Source organism: Vigna angularis, chromosome 6, assembly GCF_016808095.1.
Source record: "Vigna angularis cultivar LongXiaoDou No.4 chromosome 6, ASM1680809v1, whole genome shotgun sequence".
Lineage (NCBI taxonomy): Eukaryota > Viridiplantae > Streptophyta > Magnoliopsida > Fabales > Fabaceae > Vigna > Vigna angularis.
The window spans coordinates 29,264,518-29,282,764 of record NC_068975.1 but is presented as its reverse complement, the minus strand read 5'-3'; the positions used below and the strand labels follow the sequence as shown (position 1 = coordinate 29,282,764).

Sequence of the window (18,247 nt, the reverse complement as noted above, 5' to 3'; positions counted from 1 at the left end):
CAACTAAAAGCTTTGGAAGTTACCATGTCTGATTCTTTCCTAGTGCACTATATTTTGTGCACTTTGCCTTACCATTACGCTCCCTTTAAAATCTCGTACAACACACATAAGGACAAATGGTCGATTAATGAATTATTGACCATGTGTGTTCAAGAAGAAGAAAGGCTATTGATTGAAGAAGGGGAGAAGGTGAACTTGACCACTTCATTTAAGAATAAGAAGAACCAAGTTAATAAGAAGGGAAAGATTCCTGCTCAGCCAGTTATTAAGAAGGAGTCCAGATGTTTCTTTTGTACAAAGAAGGGACACATGAAGAAGGAATGTCAAAAGTTTAAGGATTGGCTTGAAAAGAAAGGTAATTTGTTTGCTTTTGTCTGTTATGAATCTAATTTGACTAGTTTTAATCATAACACATGGTGGATTGATTCTGGTTCTACAATCCATGTTTCTAATACCTTGCAGGGTATGGAAAACCTAAGGAAACCGATGGGAAGTGAGCAACACATCTATTCAGGAAGCAAGATGAGTTCACATGTTGAAGCCATTGGGACGTGCAATTTAGTTTTAAGCAGTGGTTTTGTTTTATGTTTAGAAAAGACCTTTTATGTTCCTAGTTTTAGCAAGAACTTGATTTCTATTTCACAACTTGCACCTTTGGGTTTTCCCTTTAATTTTATGGATTCTGGTTTTACTTTATTGAATAAATCCAAAGTTATTGGCTTTGGGGAATTATGCGATGGTCTTTACTTTATTAAATTGCAAAACAACGCTGCTTATAGTTCTATGCATGTTTTCGCTGGGTTAAAAAGATGTGTTATGAATGAGGATTCTTCTGTTTTATGGCACCGTAGATTGGGACATATCTCCATTGAGAGAATTAAGCGATTAGTAAATGAAGGAGTACTTAGTACTTTGGATTTTACTGATTTTGAGACTTGCGTGGATTGCATTAAAGGTAAGCAAACTAACAAGTCCAAAAGAGGTGCTAAGAGGAGTTCAAGTTTACTAGAAATTATTCATACAGATATTTGTTGTTCGGATATGGACGCAAGTAGTCCAAAATACTTTATCACCTTTATAGATGATTACTCACGATACATGTATCTGTACTTACTTCGTTCTAAGGATGAAACCTTAGATGCCTTTAAAGTTTTTAAGGTTGAAGTAGAGTTACAATGTGGAAAGAAAATTAAGATTGTGAGATCAGATAGAGGTAGAGAGTACTACGGTAGATACACGGAGAATGGACAAGCACCTGGTCCGTTTGCTAGATTTCTTCAAGAACATGAGATTGTTGCCCAATATACCATGCCTGGCTCTCCAGATCAGAATGGTGTAGCAGAAAGAAGAAATCGAACCTTGATGGATATGGTGAGAAGTATGAGGAGTAATTCAAAACTTCCTCAGTTCTTGTGGACTGAAGCACTTAAGACGGCTGTGTATATAGTAAATCGGGTCCCAACTAAGGCTGTTTTAAAAACACCTTTTGAGTTATTCAAAGGTTGGAAACCTAGTTTACGACATGTACGCGTTTGGGGATGTCCTTCTGAAGTGAGAATTTATAATCCACAAGAGAAGAAACTAGACCCAAGGACTATTAGTGGGTATTTCATTGGATATGCTGAAAAGTCCAAAGGTTATAGATTCTATTGTCCAACTTATAACACTAAGATTGTGGAATCAAGAAATGCAAAGTTTCTTGAAAATGATTTGGTTAGTGGGAGTGATTTAAATCAAGACGTTGATCTTGAAAAAGATCACTATGAAGCTCAAACCTCTCAATCAAATGAAAGATTGGTAGTCATTCACGCTCCTCCAGTTCAAAAGCAAATTAGACAACCAATAATTGAAGTTCCCCAAGTTGCTGAGAATGATAATATAGATCAAGTTGTTGATGAGGAGCAACAAGTAAATGTTGAACAACAAGCTTCTCATCAAGATGTTGACACAACATTAAGAAGATCTACTAGAATCAGAAGACCAACAGTTTCTAGTGATTATGAAGTGTATTTACAAGAATCAGATTACAACATTGGAGCCGAAAATGATCCTGAAACATTTTCACAAGCCATGAGTTCTAAAGAATCAAACTTATGGTATGATGCCATGAAAGACGAGATGGATTCTATGGCATCCAACAAAGTCTGGGATCTCGTTCAGTTGCCTGATGGTGTAAAATCCATTGGATGTAGATGGGTCTTTAAAACCAAGAAAGACTCAAAAGGCAACATTGAGAGACATAAGGCAAGACTTGTTGCCAAAGGATTCACTCAAAGAGAAGGAATTGACTACACAGAGACCTTTTCTCCTGTATCTAAGAAAGATTCCTTCCGAGTAATTATGGCATTAGTAGCTCATTTTGATTTTGAGTTACATCAAATGGATGTGAAAACAACATTCCTTAATGGTGATCTAGAGGAAGAGGTTTACATGAAACAACCTGAAGGATTCTCTTCTAAAGACAATGAGCACTTGGTATGTAAGCTTAATAAATCCATCTATGGATTAAAACAAGCTTCCCGCCAATGGTATCTAAAATTTCATGATGTTATCACTTCATTCGGTTTTGAAGAAAACGTCATGGATCAATGTATATACCAAAAGGTCAGTGGGAGTAAAATTTGTTTCCTTGTATTATACGTGGATGATATTTTGCTTTCAACCAATGACAAGGGTTTGCTATATGAAGTGAAACAATTTCTCTCAAAGAACTTTGACATAGGATATGGGAGAGGCATCTTATGTCATTGGCATTAAGATCCATAGAGAAAGATCTCGAGGCATTTTGGGTTTGTCTCAAGAGACCTATATCAACAAAGTTTTAGAGAGGTTTAACATGAAGAATTGTTCACCAAGTGTAGCTCCCATTGTAAAGGGTGACAAACAATGCCCGAAAAATGATCTTGAGCGGGAACAGATGAAAAATATTCCATATGCTTCAACTGTCGGAAGTCTTATGTATGCTCAAGTTTGTACTAGACCTGACATTGCATTTGCAGTTGGAGTTTTAGGAAGATATCAGAGTAATCCAGGTGTTGACCACTGGAAAGATGCAAAGAAAATAATGAGATATCTTCAAGGAACAAAAGATTTCATGCTCATGTATAGACGAACCGATAATTTGGAAGTGGTAGGCTACTCTGATTCAGACTTTGCTGGTTGTGTTGATACCAGAAAATCTACATCTGGCTATGTTTTCATGCTAGCTTGTGGAGCTGTATCTTGGAGTAGCAAAAAGCAGACCTTCACTGCTACTTCTACTATGGAGGCTGAGTTCGTTTCTTGTTTTGAGGCTACTTCACATGGTGTATGGTTGAAGAGTTTTATATCTGGGATTAGAGTTGTGGACTCAATTGCTAGGCCACTAAAGTTGTATTGTGATAACTCTGCTGCTGTTTTTATGGCTAAGAATAATAAAAGTGGAAGTCGAAGTAAACACATCGATATTAAATATCTAGCCATAAGAGAACGTGTTAAAGAAAAGAAAGTGGTCATTGAGCACATTAGCACCGAGTTGATGATTGCAAATCCTTTAACTAAAGGCATGCCACCAAAGAATTTTAAGGATCATGTAACACGAATGGGACTTGGTTCCATGATATGACAATCATTGTAAGTACTTTCATTTTGATAAAACTCTTATTCAGTTTAATGTTTTCTCAATTATTTGTGCACATAATTAGTTATTTTGAGAAAACTCATTTAATTGTGACCTAGAATAGACATATGGTTTATTCATTAGAGTTAAGAGCTTGTGATGTGAGACTAAATACATCGTAATACATGGGAGATAATACTCATTATTAGAGGAACTGTCACCATGATTCATATATTTGGTCTCTTATTACGTTTGATGGTTAAATAAAATGGACCAAGTGGGAGAATGTTAGCCTTATACAGAAAAGAGGTTACATTTTAAGAATATATTTATCCCATTTATTTTATTTCCTTTTCAGTTAATATTTTAAAAGCAGTTAATATTCTGAAAGTGGTCCATTTTAAATAAAAATCGTTTTCAAACGTGTGGGTGTGCCATTATTCCCACAACAATCTCTTCTAACGTTATATAAAATACTCTGTGATGGTTTTTGGAGCACTATAGAAAATTTCATATCAGGTCACTGAGCCTACTCTTTATTTCATATACATTACCATCGTGTTTTAAGAGAAAGGGTTCAGAAACCAGAATTTAAGCAAGCATACAACAATGGCTGGAGGTTGGTCTTTCTGCTTCCGCTTTTCTTTCTTATAAATCTGAATATAATTAAATGTGCTTGTTTGAGATATTTAGATTTATCAAATCTTTAGTATGAATTTTTACAGATGATCTCCAAAATTCCATAAAAATGGGTTGTGATGGGTTGTGATTGAACTAGGACCATATTATCACCCTAACCCCAAAACTTTATATCTTTTTGTGAGATCCTAGACTATTTCCACTTGTCTAAGAACTGGACAGTAATGGTAGCACACAGACTCGATGAGAGGCGGCAGAAACAACTTTTAAATGCTCTTCTGACAAAGAGAAAGGAATAACAAGTTAATTTCAAACAACTTCAATCCAAAATTTTGAAATAATGATTTTGTGATTTTTTCTATTATATTTTGTTCATCTAACTTACTTCCATAACTCATTTTCATTTAGTATGAAACTTCAAACTTAATTTTTCATATAATTCATCCGAAAAAACGTCAGACTAACATGAATTTTTTATTACTAGCCGTTTAAGCTAAACACTATTTTTTGTTTTGCAACATATAAGGCTAATGAAAACAAAATGTTTTTCACATCCTTGGAATGAAAGAGCATTACAAAATACAAATACTAAGAATAATAAGTTTGTGACTGGTGTTTATGACAATTAGCAAAAGTGAAAAATATTAAATATCTCAAATAATGATAAAATATTATTACGCTGGTTAGAATTTTTTTTTATTAATACTTAGTTAAAATAACACACGATATTTGAACTAACTCTCCATTGCTAAAACAATTTGCTATAATGGTATTGTGTTTGATTAGAGCTTATGATCTCTTACATACATTCTAACTCTCCATTATATATTAACCAAACTCTCGGCACATACTTTTTTACATACTAGCTGTACCGAGTTAGATTAGAATTTATCTCATACATATTATTCAAACTCTCAAGTAAAAAAAAAATTCACGCATTATATCTAGGATTGGGCAAAAATAACTGATCTATACTGTACTATAGTTAACTATACTATATTATATTTAAAAAAATTGATCCACTTTTACTAAAAATTCAGTATACTATTTTATGGTTTAGTTTTTAAAAACTGAACTTATAACAGTTTCGGTTCAGTTAACTGTGAGAACTGTATCTACTATTTTCTCTTCTCTAGTTCCCGTTCAATTGCTCCATCATAAAATATTAATAAAAGAAACCGTTCAAATAAAAAATTAATAATAAATTTTTTAAGACAAAATTTTTTTATCACAAATTTTTATATTTTTCTATCAATAAACATATATTACTTTTTAAATAATATTATTTTAAGTAATAAAAGTAAAATATATTTTTTTTAATTTAATTTTATTAAATGATTAAGTAATATAAATCATAAAAAAAAAGACTATATAAAAATATAATACTTTAAATATATTATATTCTTTAACATATTATTAAATATGTAAAAATATGTTAAAAACACTTTTAATGATATTAAAATGTGTGTAAGCGCACACACTAAAATAATTATTTATTTTAAAAATCAACTTACTTTAAAATAAATATCAATATTATTATTTTTAAATGATAGTATTTTACATACTAAAACTAAAATATATTTTTTAACGTTAAATTTTATTAAATGAATATATAATGAAATATCATAAAAGAAATAGTAATGTAGCAAAAATAATTAATATTATAGAAATATCAAATGAAAAAAAAAGTAACAAACGTTTATTAAGAGTAATTTTTCTAGTATAATCTTTTATTATATTATAATAATTAATAAATATTAGTTTAATTTTTACATAATAAAATATAAATAATAAATAATTGATTAATAAAACAATTTTACGAGGGAACAAAATAAATATAAATAAAAAATTATTTTAAAATAAAATAAGTAGATAAAAAGATAAAATAAATTATATACACATATAAAACAAAAAAATATAAATAAAAAATTAAAAAAATAAATATAAAAGTAAAATAATATTCATGACAAAATAAATATAAATAAAAAAATAAAAAATAAAATAAAATAAAATAAATTAATAAATAATAAAATAATTTCCATACACATATAATAATAAAAGAAATATAAATAAAATAAAAAATAATAATATCAAATAATTAAAAAGTTAATTTGTAAGACACTTATGAATAAAATAAAATAAATATTAAAATAAATTTCAATTAAAAAGAACATGTATTATTATACTATTCAGTTTAAAAATTAGTACAATTCAGTTTAAAAACTAGTACAATTCAGTTTAAAATTAGTATAATTCAGTTTAAAATTAATATACTTAGTAGTTCAATTTAGTTTATATTATACTTTAGTACAATTTAGTATATTTCAGTTTAGTCCAATTTGATAAAACAAAAAACAGTTCAGTTTGTCTGAACTATTTTATAGCTCAATTCAGTTTAGACAAATTAGTTTTTAGTTCAATACAAATTTTAATAATACAGTGCACTTCAGTTCTATTTTCCCACCCTTAATTATATCATACATATTATCCAAACACTCCACCTCTAGGTGAAAATTTTGTCCAAATACATGAAGTTTTCTTCTAAAAAGCTTTTGATAAACTGCCATTTTCTTTTGCTAATTAACAAGTTTAATTTCTTGATTAAAATATTAGTTCTGAATTGCTTGGAGAGTGAAAATCCATTTTTTTAATGATTATTTATCCTATTACAGTCCATACATGAAGTTTTCTCAATGTTTCAGAAGCATACATCACAATCAGCCATTAGGTGGTTAGAGAAAGGTGATAATGGCACAAAATTCTTCCATCAGTATCTCAACAGGAAGAGGAGTAAACCATTAAATTGTGAGATATGGCAGATAAACTTAATTGTGGACTATTAACAAAGAGATGTGGAAGAAAGGTATAGATGTGTGATGGAGGTGAAGGAGTTTTGCCGATAGGAAGTAATTCAACAAGTAAAGGGATATGCTTGGGAGTGGAATAAGATAATAGATAAGGACAGATGTTCTTTATTCATGCAATGGTGTAACGACTGATCAGTGCTTGAGGGATCTGACAAAAGCAACCGGCTGGTAGTTGATTGGGGGTGTTACCTGTCTACGCATAGAGAATATAAATATGGCTTGGTGTATTACTGTGACAGTGATGTTACATGCAGAGGAGGTTTTGAAGAGTGTGAAGAGGATCTAGTATAGGACATGTCTAGGTAGCAGTGAAATTTTTAGGTTGGACCTACTTTTTGATGCTTCTTTCCCTGCTGTAGAAGCTGATACACAGTTTTAGGATGAAGGCTTAGATAAGGTCGGTTTGACAATAGTGATAATAACAGACATGTTGTAGGTAACACTGATATTGTATATGGAACAGGTTGATCTGTTATTGTTTAGAGTTTGTCAAATGTTGCTCCTTAGAAGGCTTGGTACCCATTGTACCTATGTATAGTATTTTGATCTTTGCTGGAAAAAAAAGATTTTGTTTGGAAGCATACATTCATTGATCTGTTTTGTTTTTTATGTTAGGCTCTCAACACATTAACCACAGCATGTGAATGCGGGCCTCTCATCTTGTGATTATGATGGTTTAGTGCAGTCCAAACACCTGTAACATAACATTGTTGCGGTGACTTTTGTCTTCTTGTGCCACTTTGAGAGACACAGCACAGTATCAAGTTGAGGGGTTCATCCTGTTACTTCAAAATCATCATCCACTTCCCAATAAAATTGTGGTTATTTTGCTAAGACCAAAAAAAGCGTGCAGGACTTTTGGGAGTTTTCTCACATAGGAAAATTAAGAATTAAACACTGCATTTATTAGTATTTTTTTTACTGGTAATTATTTAACAAGTTGTCAATTATCTTATAACTGTAATAAAGGTTATATCTGTCTAATTTACACACACCTCAACTAGCATAGGTCATTTACTTCCCTCTTAATAAATAAATAAAATATTTTACATCATTAAAAAAGGTTAATGTATTAATATTATTTTGAATATTGTGTTTATATCATCAATTGGTGTGCAGTGGCTATCAGAGTATGGCAGTTATAACATCATAATAAATGAAGACACATTTTATAATGTTAAATGTTACATTCATTATATAAATAATTTTCTTAACTAAGTTTAATTAGTTTTGACTGTGTGGCTGTTTTCTAGATACTACATTACCTTGGAAAAAATGAAAACTGAACATGGGATAAGAAAACCATGAGGTATGTGATGAACAATGGAGGTATGGAAAGACTACTGGGATGTACAACGTGATGTTTGGAAATGCAAATGTAATGGTGAAAAAACATGTACAAAAGTGTATTGACTGATGATAACGATGGTCTGTTCACATTGGAACTCACGGGAGAAAAGTCTTTCATTTCAGAACACAGATCCATTAGGCATCCACCGTCTGCTTCCATCAATGGCTATGAAGCAGTCTCTGTTTACATTAAATATGTTAAACAAGTTGTCATAAGTAAGTTTCCCAATCTAAGTTAAAAACCTAATTTAATCTATCCAAGGTTGGCGCATCCAAGGTTAAAAATTATATTTATCAATATAATTTTTTTGAAAGTTTTATTTTTAGAATAATTAATACTATAAATTTTGTGATTAAAAATAGAGAATTATAAAATATGATAAATCATGTTACGAATACAAGGGGACGTAGGCAATATTATTTTATAGATAATTTCCTATAATTTATTCCAATTTACAAAGTTATCTCATAAATAGGGATGATAGAATCCAACACATTTGTGGTGGGATGGAGGAAAAAATCAGGATTATATTTAAATTCTTGTTTGGTTTCAGTGTAATTCTTTAAAATCACTTTAAACTATTATTGGCCCATTTTTTAAGATATATGAAGAATGAGATGGGATAATTATTGAACAAATTTGAAATTTGATGCAGGTACATTTATTTACATAGTGATTTGATTAGGATGTTTTATTATCACCATTTTGTTTAAGAAACAGTGAGATGGAACTTTCAAATTTAAGTTCACAAAAAATAATCAATTCACTGTGAATTCTCCAAAAACAATGATTTGTTGCACATTAAACTTTCATAGCCAGAAAACAATGATCTGCAGATGATTTTTATATATCATGTTATATTATACATATGAATAACAATAAAATAAAAGATACATCAAAGATCATTATTTTCCTTCACCCTGGAATATATTTCAAAATAATTTTTAATAATTGTATTATTGATATTTTATTAATATGTTATAATATTATATATTAAAACAAAGAAGTATTGTCACTCTTCTAACTTATAAAAATGATAAAATAAAATTAGTTAATTTAAATTTTTTATATTTTATAAAGTAATTTATTTTAATATATCATTATATTAAAATATAACATTTTTGTTTATTAAGATTTAACAACAATTTCTTATTTTAATTTAAAATTGATTTTAACTTTAATTTATATTTTTAAGTTTTATTTTTTACATTAAATTATTTTTCAAACATATAATATAGAAAAAAGTCAATATATTATTTAAATCAAATCACTTATAAACTTTTAATACAAAATATATTATTTTAACTTTTAAATTAGTTAAGAATACAAAATATAAAGATAAAATAATAAAAAATATATAAAAGCTAATTAGGATAAGTTACCTACCATAATCAATTATGTTAAAAAAAAAGTAGAAAAATATGAATGCTCTCTTATTTTTAAATGGTGTAATTGATCTAGAAAAAACATATATATTTTGTTATTCATCCCTTATTAGAAGTAAAAATAAAAAGACTAAAAAGACCCTCTGCATGAGATTGTCAGTGGTACGTTAGCAATGACCTCTGATATATCTACTTCTGAACCTTTTCAATTGAAAAAGTGATTAAGACTTAAAAAAAATATTAAAAAATGTAAAATTTCTGAAGAGAAATCAGTATATAAGACAGGCCACTGCTATAGTTTCTTTCATTCTGAGTTGCAGTTCACTCCTTCTCTTCTAGCTTAGATAAGTTTTGAGAGAGTGAGTTATGTTGAAGATGGAGGGTGGTTCGTGGTTACTGTATGCTGGTGGTGCTCTTTTAGCCCTAAGGTTCATCCTCAGGAATGTAAACTGGTTGCTCTATGAATACAAGCTGGGTGGGAAGCAATACTTTCTTCCCCCTGGTGATATGGGGTGGCCCATAATCGGCAACATGTGGTCTTTCCTCTCTGCTTTCAAAACCACTAATCCTGATACTTTCATAGACTCCTTTTATTCCAAGTAAACTATTTACTCTACACACTCTTTTTCATTTACATTTTCACCACTCAAAATACCTCATGCATGTTACCAAAACTCAGATCTCACTCATCATTTCATGTTCATAATACCATGCATGTTCTCCAAATTCTTCAGTGCTAAGATTTCAATCTTGATCTCATGTCTACTATTCTTAATACCTTTTCTTTTTCTTGTTTAGTTTGTATTGTGTTTGATTTGAGCTTATGATCTTGTATATATATCAAATTCTTCGTTATTAAGATCTCACTCATGATCTTCTATAGATCTACCAAACACTTTTTTGACAGCATGTACTGTTTTTTGTACCAGTTGTACTGAGAACATGCAATTTCATGTATGTTTTCAAAGTTTCTATATAAAATCTCACTCATGATATTGTACATATTATCCAAACTTTTCACCTTCAGGTGGACTTTTTTTTTCAAATGCATGCATGTTTTCTTCTAAAATCAAGCTTTTGGACAGAAATTAAACGCCGTTCCCATGATTACTCTTACTTGCTCTGGATCCAGAGGTTTTCCCTTACTAGATTGATTTGTATCATATTAGCTGCATAAACTGTCGTTTTTCTAAACATATATGCTAATTAACAAGTTTAATTCCTTGATCAAAATATTGTTTTTGCTTCAGAGTGTAAAGTCCATTTTGAATGATTTTGTATTCTGTTGTAGTTCACACATGAATTTTTCTCATCTTTTGAAATCTTATATCAGCATCATTAATTTACTTGTGTTGGAAAGCATACATTCATTTGTCTGTCTTTTGTTTTTGACGTTTCTCCTAACACGTAAAAGACAGCATGTGAATGTGGGCCTCTCACCATCTTCTGATTAAGATGGTCCAGCCCAATTCAAGCACCAGCAACATAAACATTGTTGCGGTGGTTTTTGTCTTCTTGTGTCACTTTGAGGGACTCAAACAAAACTGTGCTTATTTTGCTAAGACCAAAATATGGATGCAGTTCTTTAGAAAATTCTTTTTATAAAAAAAACTGTATTAGATATTGCATTTATTAGTACCTTTTCTTTGACTTCTAATTATTTAACAGTTGTCAACTATTTTATGGCTTTATAAATGTAACCTGATTTACACAGTTTTTAATATTGTTGACTTCTCACCTCAAATGGCATCAAACCCCACTATTATAATGAATGTCAATTACTTGTAAAATTTTAGATTATTATGAAAAGGTTAATGTATTACTGTTTTTTTACATAGTGCACAGATATTATAGTATTTGTAGTCTTAACAACACACATCAATCACTTTTTAATGAAGTTTTAGTAGTTTGGATTTTCTGACTGTTTTCTAAGTAAGATTCAAATATATTAACTTTGTAGCTTTTTGATATACCCTTAGAAAAAAAATAATCTGAAAATGAATTAAGTTGACATACTTTGAAGCATGGATGATGATATAATGAATTGATTATGCATGCATTAAAGCATGAGTTAACAGTGTAACATTTTTGAATGCAATGAACAATGCAGGTATGGAAAGACTGGGATATACAAGGTGTTGATGTTTGGAAAACCAAGTGTAATCGTGACAACCCCAGAAACATGCAAAAAGGTGTTGACAGATGATGACAACTTCGAACCTGGATGGCCTAGTTCCACAGTAGAGCTTATGGGAGAAAAATCTTTCATTTCAATACCCTATGATGAACACAGACGCCTTAGGCGTCTAACATCTGCTTCCATCAATGGTTATGAAGCACTCTCTGTTTACATTACATTTATTGAAGAAGTTGTCAAAGGTTCACTGGAGAAATGGACTACTATGGGAAACATTGAGTTTTTGACTGAGATGCGCAGGCTTACTTTCAAAGTCATTATACACATTTTTCTAGGTGCAGAAAGTGACTTAGTTATGGAGAATTTGGAAAAAGAATACACCAAACTCAACTATGGAGTTAGAGCCATGAGAATTAACATTCCTGGATTTGCCTTCCATACAGCTCTCAAGGTAACTTTGTTTTTATCACCTTCCTGAACTTCCTCTTTAGATGCAAGTCAATATCTTATGGTTTAATTTTGATTTTAAATTTTAGGCAAGGAAAAATCTTGTGGCCATATTTCAATCTGTTGTGGATAAAAGAAGAAGTGAAAGGAGGGAAAGATTACCTGGCAAAAAGCCCAAAGATATGATGGATGCTCTGATAGATGCTGAAGATGAAAATGGAAAAAAATTGGGTGACCAAGATGTGATTGATATCATGTTGATGTACTTGAATGCTGGTCATGAATCCTCTGGACATATTACTACATGGGCAACCTATTTCCTCCAAAGGAACCCAGAATATTTCAAGAAGGCTAAGGTATCAACTATGTACCAAATTTCTTCGTCATCATCAACTCATGTGTACTTATAATATCACCCTGGATAGGTCTCTGTGTCCTACCCTTACTTTAACCCAACAAATTCATATTTATCTTAGCATTGTTCATTTGTTTGAACAGGAAGAACAAGAAGAAATTTTAAGGAAAAGGCCTGCAACACAGAAAGGGTTGACACTTGCAGAAGTTAGGAAGATGGAATATCTATCCAAGGTACAAGACATATTGTTGATTAAAGGTTATTTTCATCTATAATTTATGTCTTGTGTCTATATGATATATCTTTTTTGATTTGTTTAACATTGCAAAGGTGGTTGATGAAACAATGCGGATAATCACATTCTCACTAATGGTCTTTCGGGTTACCAAAAATGATGTCAATATCAATGGTTAGTTATTAGAACATACAATTATGTACGTGTTATAGTTGGATTCTGAGTTTTGTAATGATACACCTGATATGCTTGTTTTTTTTTTTTCATTACATTAATCTAAAACATGTTATTCATTAACACACTTGCATGGATTTTGATCTTACAGGATACCTGGTTCCAAAAGGTTGGAAAGTAATGACGTGGTTTAGGTCTGTTCACCTTGATCCCACTATATATCCTAATCCTAAGGAGTTTGATCCTGAGAGATTTAGTGTAAGTTGGAAAGATTCAATCCATACATTTGAAATGAACAGATTAATGTATGGTTCTATGTTTTTGACTATTTTATTGATTAATGATGATCCATAAATGATAGGAGGTGCGCAAGGCTGGAGAATTTCTTCCCTTTGGAGCAGGAACTAGACTGTGTCCTGGAAATGATCTTGCCAAGCTGGAAATCTCAGTTTTCCTTCATCATTTTCTGCTGGGCTACCAGTAAACATTTTCCCCATCCTTAATCCACTCAACCTTATTACATCTATTACTTCATTCATTCTAATTGTGTTGACAAATGTTGTTATTTTTTCAGGCTTGAACAGGTTAATCCACTTGCTCCCATGAAATTCCTTCCTCACACAAGGCCCATTGACAACTGCCTGGCAAGGATCAAGAAAGTGAAGTAAATTTGGTGTGCAAGATCCTTTGCATGGAAGAGTGGAAGCATGTGACAATGGCTCTTCTTTGTAAGAAGCTATATATCTGCAAGTTTCCCTTCAAATAAAAGCAGGGATCTAGATAGTCTGTCAAGCATTTGTCTTTTGTTGCTGTCTTTTCAGTTTTATCCAACTGTTTGAATAAACTAAGTTTTATATAAATCTATGTTCCATTTGCTATTAGCTGCTCATGAATAGAATGTCTGCATGCAACTTGGAATAAACTTGAGTATTCATAAACAACTATGACAAATCTTTGCAACTTCTACGGAAATACTGTTATAAATAAATTGCTAACAAATACTGTACATTGTAGATATAGCTCAATCCAAAACATATATAGAACACAACAACCTAATTAAGATAAACTGGACTCAGATTTAAATTAATAATTAATATATACATATTTTTCTTAATCAAATTGTGAAAGTGTACACTTAATCAAATTGTGTTAACACTGCCAAATTTAAAAAGCAAAAGGTTAAATTAACTTTTTACATTACAAAACTTGTTTTTTCTTTTGCATCATATTTTATAACACTTCTAATTTTTATTGTTGACTTATATTTATTAGAAAGTAGAAATTTGTGTAGGTCTCTTTATTATCTTTGTTCTTTTACTAACTTTGAATAAATTTCAACAAAAAGTAGAATGCGTTAGAAAGAGTGTGGTATTAGATAAAAACAGAGATATAGTAAAATATATAGTGTAGGGACTTGAACTAAACTGGGTTTAATTTATAAAAATATTAATTAGATATTTTTCAGAAGAAATTATAGAATTGTTGTGTTATCATTATAATATAATTCATCCAATGACATGTAATTGAATTTTTCAATTTTCATAAATAATAATGATAACACTTATATTTGGATTTTGGTTGAGACTATGTAGTAGTTTATTTTATTCAATTTAATCATTTAATGTTTTTAAATAATTTAATTATGGAAATATTAATATTATATTTTCATTACAATCTATACATTAAATAATTTTATTTTAAAATTAAAATTAAAATTAATTTGATGTATAAATTATAACATAAATCTAAAAACGTTAGTTTAATATAAAAGATATAATTGAATCTTTTTAGAAATTAAAAAATAAATTCAACTAAATAAAAATTAAGAATCTAATTAAATTTTTTATAAAAATCAGATAATCATTTTAGCTTATTTTTTTTCTCTAACATCTTTTCAATTTATTAAAAATACAAAAAAATGAGTCTTAAATTAACATTTTATTGTAAAGTTTTCTTATTATACTTTTGAATTGATTTTAATGAATAATAAAAAAAATATATTATTATCTTAAAAGAGATAATAATGATCTTTGGAAAGGATAATGATAGATGGAAGAGATGATAGCATTTATCTTTTACCATTGAATAGCCACGGCCTATCCACTTAATATATTTTAAAAGATAAAACTTTTGTAGGGAGGAAGTGTTGTAACTTGAAAAAGGAAATTTATAGTTTCAAAAATCTAAAAGCACTTGAGAATCAGTGAAAGATAATTCTTTAATAATATTAATGTATGATAATGAATCGTTAGTGGAGAAAAAGTATTACAAATACAATTAATAAATTACAGTAAAATAGTTTTAGATGTCAAAATAGCCCTATCTTTTAGAAAATATTAAGAAAAAATCAGAGGAAGAGAAAAGTTTTGAGAAGTCAACATTCCACCTTTACCTCTAAATGATCTCATTTTTATACATATTATTAAAAAAATATATTTTTATACACACAATTTTTTACATTTATTTAATTTTATTCTTTTATACTTTTTATTTTTTAATTTTTGAAAAATAGAAATTTTTTATCACCATCTTGTCTTTGTATTATATATCAAATAAATATAAAATATGCCATCTTAAGGTTATTATTAGAAAAAAGTGATTTACTTATATAATTCTTATATAATTGATGAACATGTTCTTGAGGACTTGAAAAATACTGAAATGGTGGAAAATGTTACCAGAAAATGGACAAAGAAAGATTAATAAATTTTATTCAACTGAAGATAATGATTTGATAATTTATTTAACAGAGTGGATTAAAGGAACAAACAATAGGAAATAAACATAGTTTTATGAACTCATGCCACCCCTAAACATAAATAGATTAAACTGAATTTTTTCCTAACAAAGCAAGAAGAAAAGTCTTGTAATTTCCTGATGTCTTCTTGGCCACAGAATTATGAAGTGTGACACCATTTCTCTTGAAGTAAATGTCACTGATTTCATTTAAATCCTTCTCTGCTCGAGTGATGATAACACGGCTCAATGCATTCTCTTCAGCTACCAAATCATTCAAGGCGTATCCTAACACCTAATTAATTCAGTGAATACATCATTAATACAACTTATTTAACATATAATAAACCATAAACTAGAGAATTTGATGACTCTATTGGTACCTTTGCCAAGTATCTTCTAGGGTTCTTAATGCAACGAATGGTAGTACGCAGTGTTACCATGTATCCATCACTTGGATCAGATGATAATCCCTACAAATTTGCACAAGAATGTCAATGTATGGTTACTTTCATATACTTTATGAGTTTGCTAATCTTCAAGAGCAAAACTAAATGGAATAAACACAACATATTACCTTGGTGATTGTTGTGCCATAAGTGTTTCTGAAGGTACTAAAAGTTGCAAATAGCTGCTTCTTGCTTCTTGTGGATAAAATTCTTATGATTTCTTCATCATTGAAAGCCTTCTTCTCAATTGCATCATGGAGAATGTTTGCTTCCAAATGGGCCAGACTCTCGTCATACTCCTCTCCTTCATACCTATGCGTGCTTACAACTGCAACCAACAACTGCATATAAAGGAATCATAAGACAAGAGCAAAATTCATACAAGCATGACAATGCTTTGTTGTAAAATTGGACTTACTCTACGAATATCACCAATTGTTTTGGAGGCCACATCTTCTTCAAGACAATGCTTGTATAGGAGTTGGTATGAACGCTTCACAGCCAAAAACTCTTCAGAAGTTCTTGTGCAAGCAATCTCAATAATTACTTTGTAATCCACATACTCCTTTTTCAGTGTTTCCTTAATGAATGCAGCATCTCTTTCGGCTGGATCCATCGTCCAATTGCAAATACCTCTCTGATTTTAATTCAGGTATCATATTTACCAATGACAATGTCAGTTATCAGATACATGTATCCAAAAAGTTTGATGTTATTCAAAATGAAAAAGATAATGATCAAGTTACTTCATCTTGCACCTATATTTAGAAAACTATAATGCACCGAATTGTAATAGTTTGACCTGAAAACTTCCTGAAAGTTCAGATTTGAGTTGTTGGATAAGATCTTCATGATAAATTTCTTCATAAGCCTCCCTCACAAGCTTCCTTTCACTAACATTTCGGTGTGCCAGTATGAATATAAGGGTTGCTTCATCTGTCCCCAATCCTGTGAATCATGCATTATTGGAAACAAAACATGCTTAGATGTCTTCACAAGTTAGTTTCTACACTCATGAACGTGATATATAAAGTTAGTTTCTTCAAATAAAAGATCTTACACAATATTTCTATATATAAAAAAAAACTATAAGTTTAATATTTATGATTTTGTTTACTTAATTTTTTGAAGAGATTTTTGAAAAAAAGTATGGTTAATATATTGATTTTTCTCATTGAGACATATAGTATGGTGATGTATGTGTATATTGTGCAAGAGAAGCATACTATGCACCATAAAAGTTACATAAAGAAACATAAAATTGGAAAAATATAACCTTTGCATGCATTCTTGATATTTTGAGCGTCTTCCATGGGAGAAGAATCATTTGCACCAATTAGAGTAGCCATTGATCTTGTCTTGTGTTGAATCTTTACTTAGTTCCAAGGTTTATTAAGAAATGTTGATTCCATTTTCTATTTTATAGATGTGAAATGTGAAGTAACTATTTCAGAAATTAAAATAACACACATAACAATTAAACTATTTATGTTATTCTGAAACAGTTTATGCCCATTAATAAAAGTAACTTAAATATGGTATAGTAAAAGTGGTTTCTAAAAAACTAATAAAGGACTTAGCATTAAACAGATTAATCAGAAGTAACGTAGAAAATTTATAACTTGATTAAATCATAACGAACAATTTTAAATTAAACTTAATAAAATGTACTTTACTGTAAACAAGCAAACGCGTTTTTTTTCTTCGTTTGGTGCATTACAATTCAATATTATGGATTTAAATTTATAAAACTGTTTACTAAACTTTAATCCAAACATATATACCCTTCCATAATTCACTATTTTTCTAAAACACTTTTCAATATAGATATGATAAAAATTACCAAGACATTTTCAATCAACTAAGCTAAAGAG

The 18,247-nt window shown here is 29.8% G+C and overlaps 2 protein-coding genes across 2 annotated transcripts; one reads left to right on the top strand and one right to left on the bottom strand.

The window, feature by feature from the left end:
* The first annotated feature begins 10,136 nt into the window (after positions 1–10,136).
* Positions 10,137–14,069, top strand: LOC108341178 (ent-kaurenoic acid oxidase 2). The gene is made up of 8 exons (XM_017578838.2): positions 10,137–10,439; positions 11,951–12,428; positions 12,514–12,780; positions 12,923–13,012; positions 13,110–13,188; positions 13,340–13,446; positions 13,550–13,668; positions 13,763–14,069. The coding sequence occupies exons 1-8, from the start codon at positions 10,207–10,209 to the stop codon at positions 13,854–13,856; spliced, it is 1,467 nt and encodes a 488-aa protein (XP_017434327.1). The 5' UTR covers positions 10,137–10,206; the 3' UTR covers positions 13,857–14,069.
* A 1,943-nt stretch (positions 14,070–16,012) lies between these two features.
* Positions 16,013–17,722, bottom strand: LOC108341584 (annexin D8). Its single transcript, XM_017579251.1, has 6 exons — positions 17,650–17,722; positions 17,176–17,321; positions 16,792–17,010; positions 16,502–16,714; positions 16,308–16,397; positions 16,013–16,219 (listed from the first exon to the last, which is right to left on the bottom strand). The coding sequence occupies exons 1-6, from the start codon at positions 17,720–17,722 to the stop codon at positions 16,013–16,015; spliced, it is 948 nt and encodes a 315-aa protein (XP_017434740.1).
* Positions 17,723–18,247: the final 525 nt, after the last annotated feature.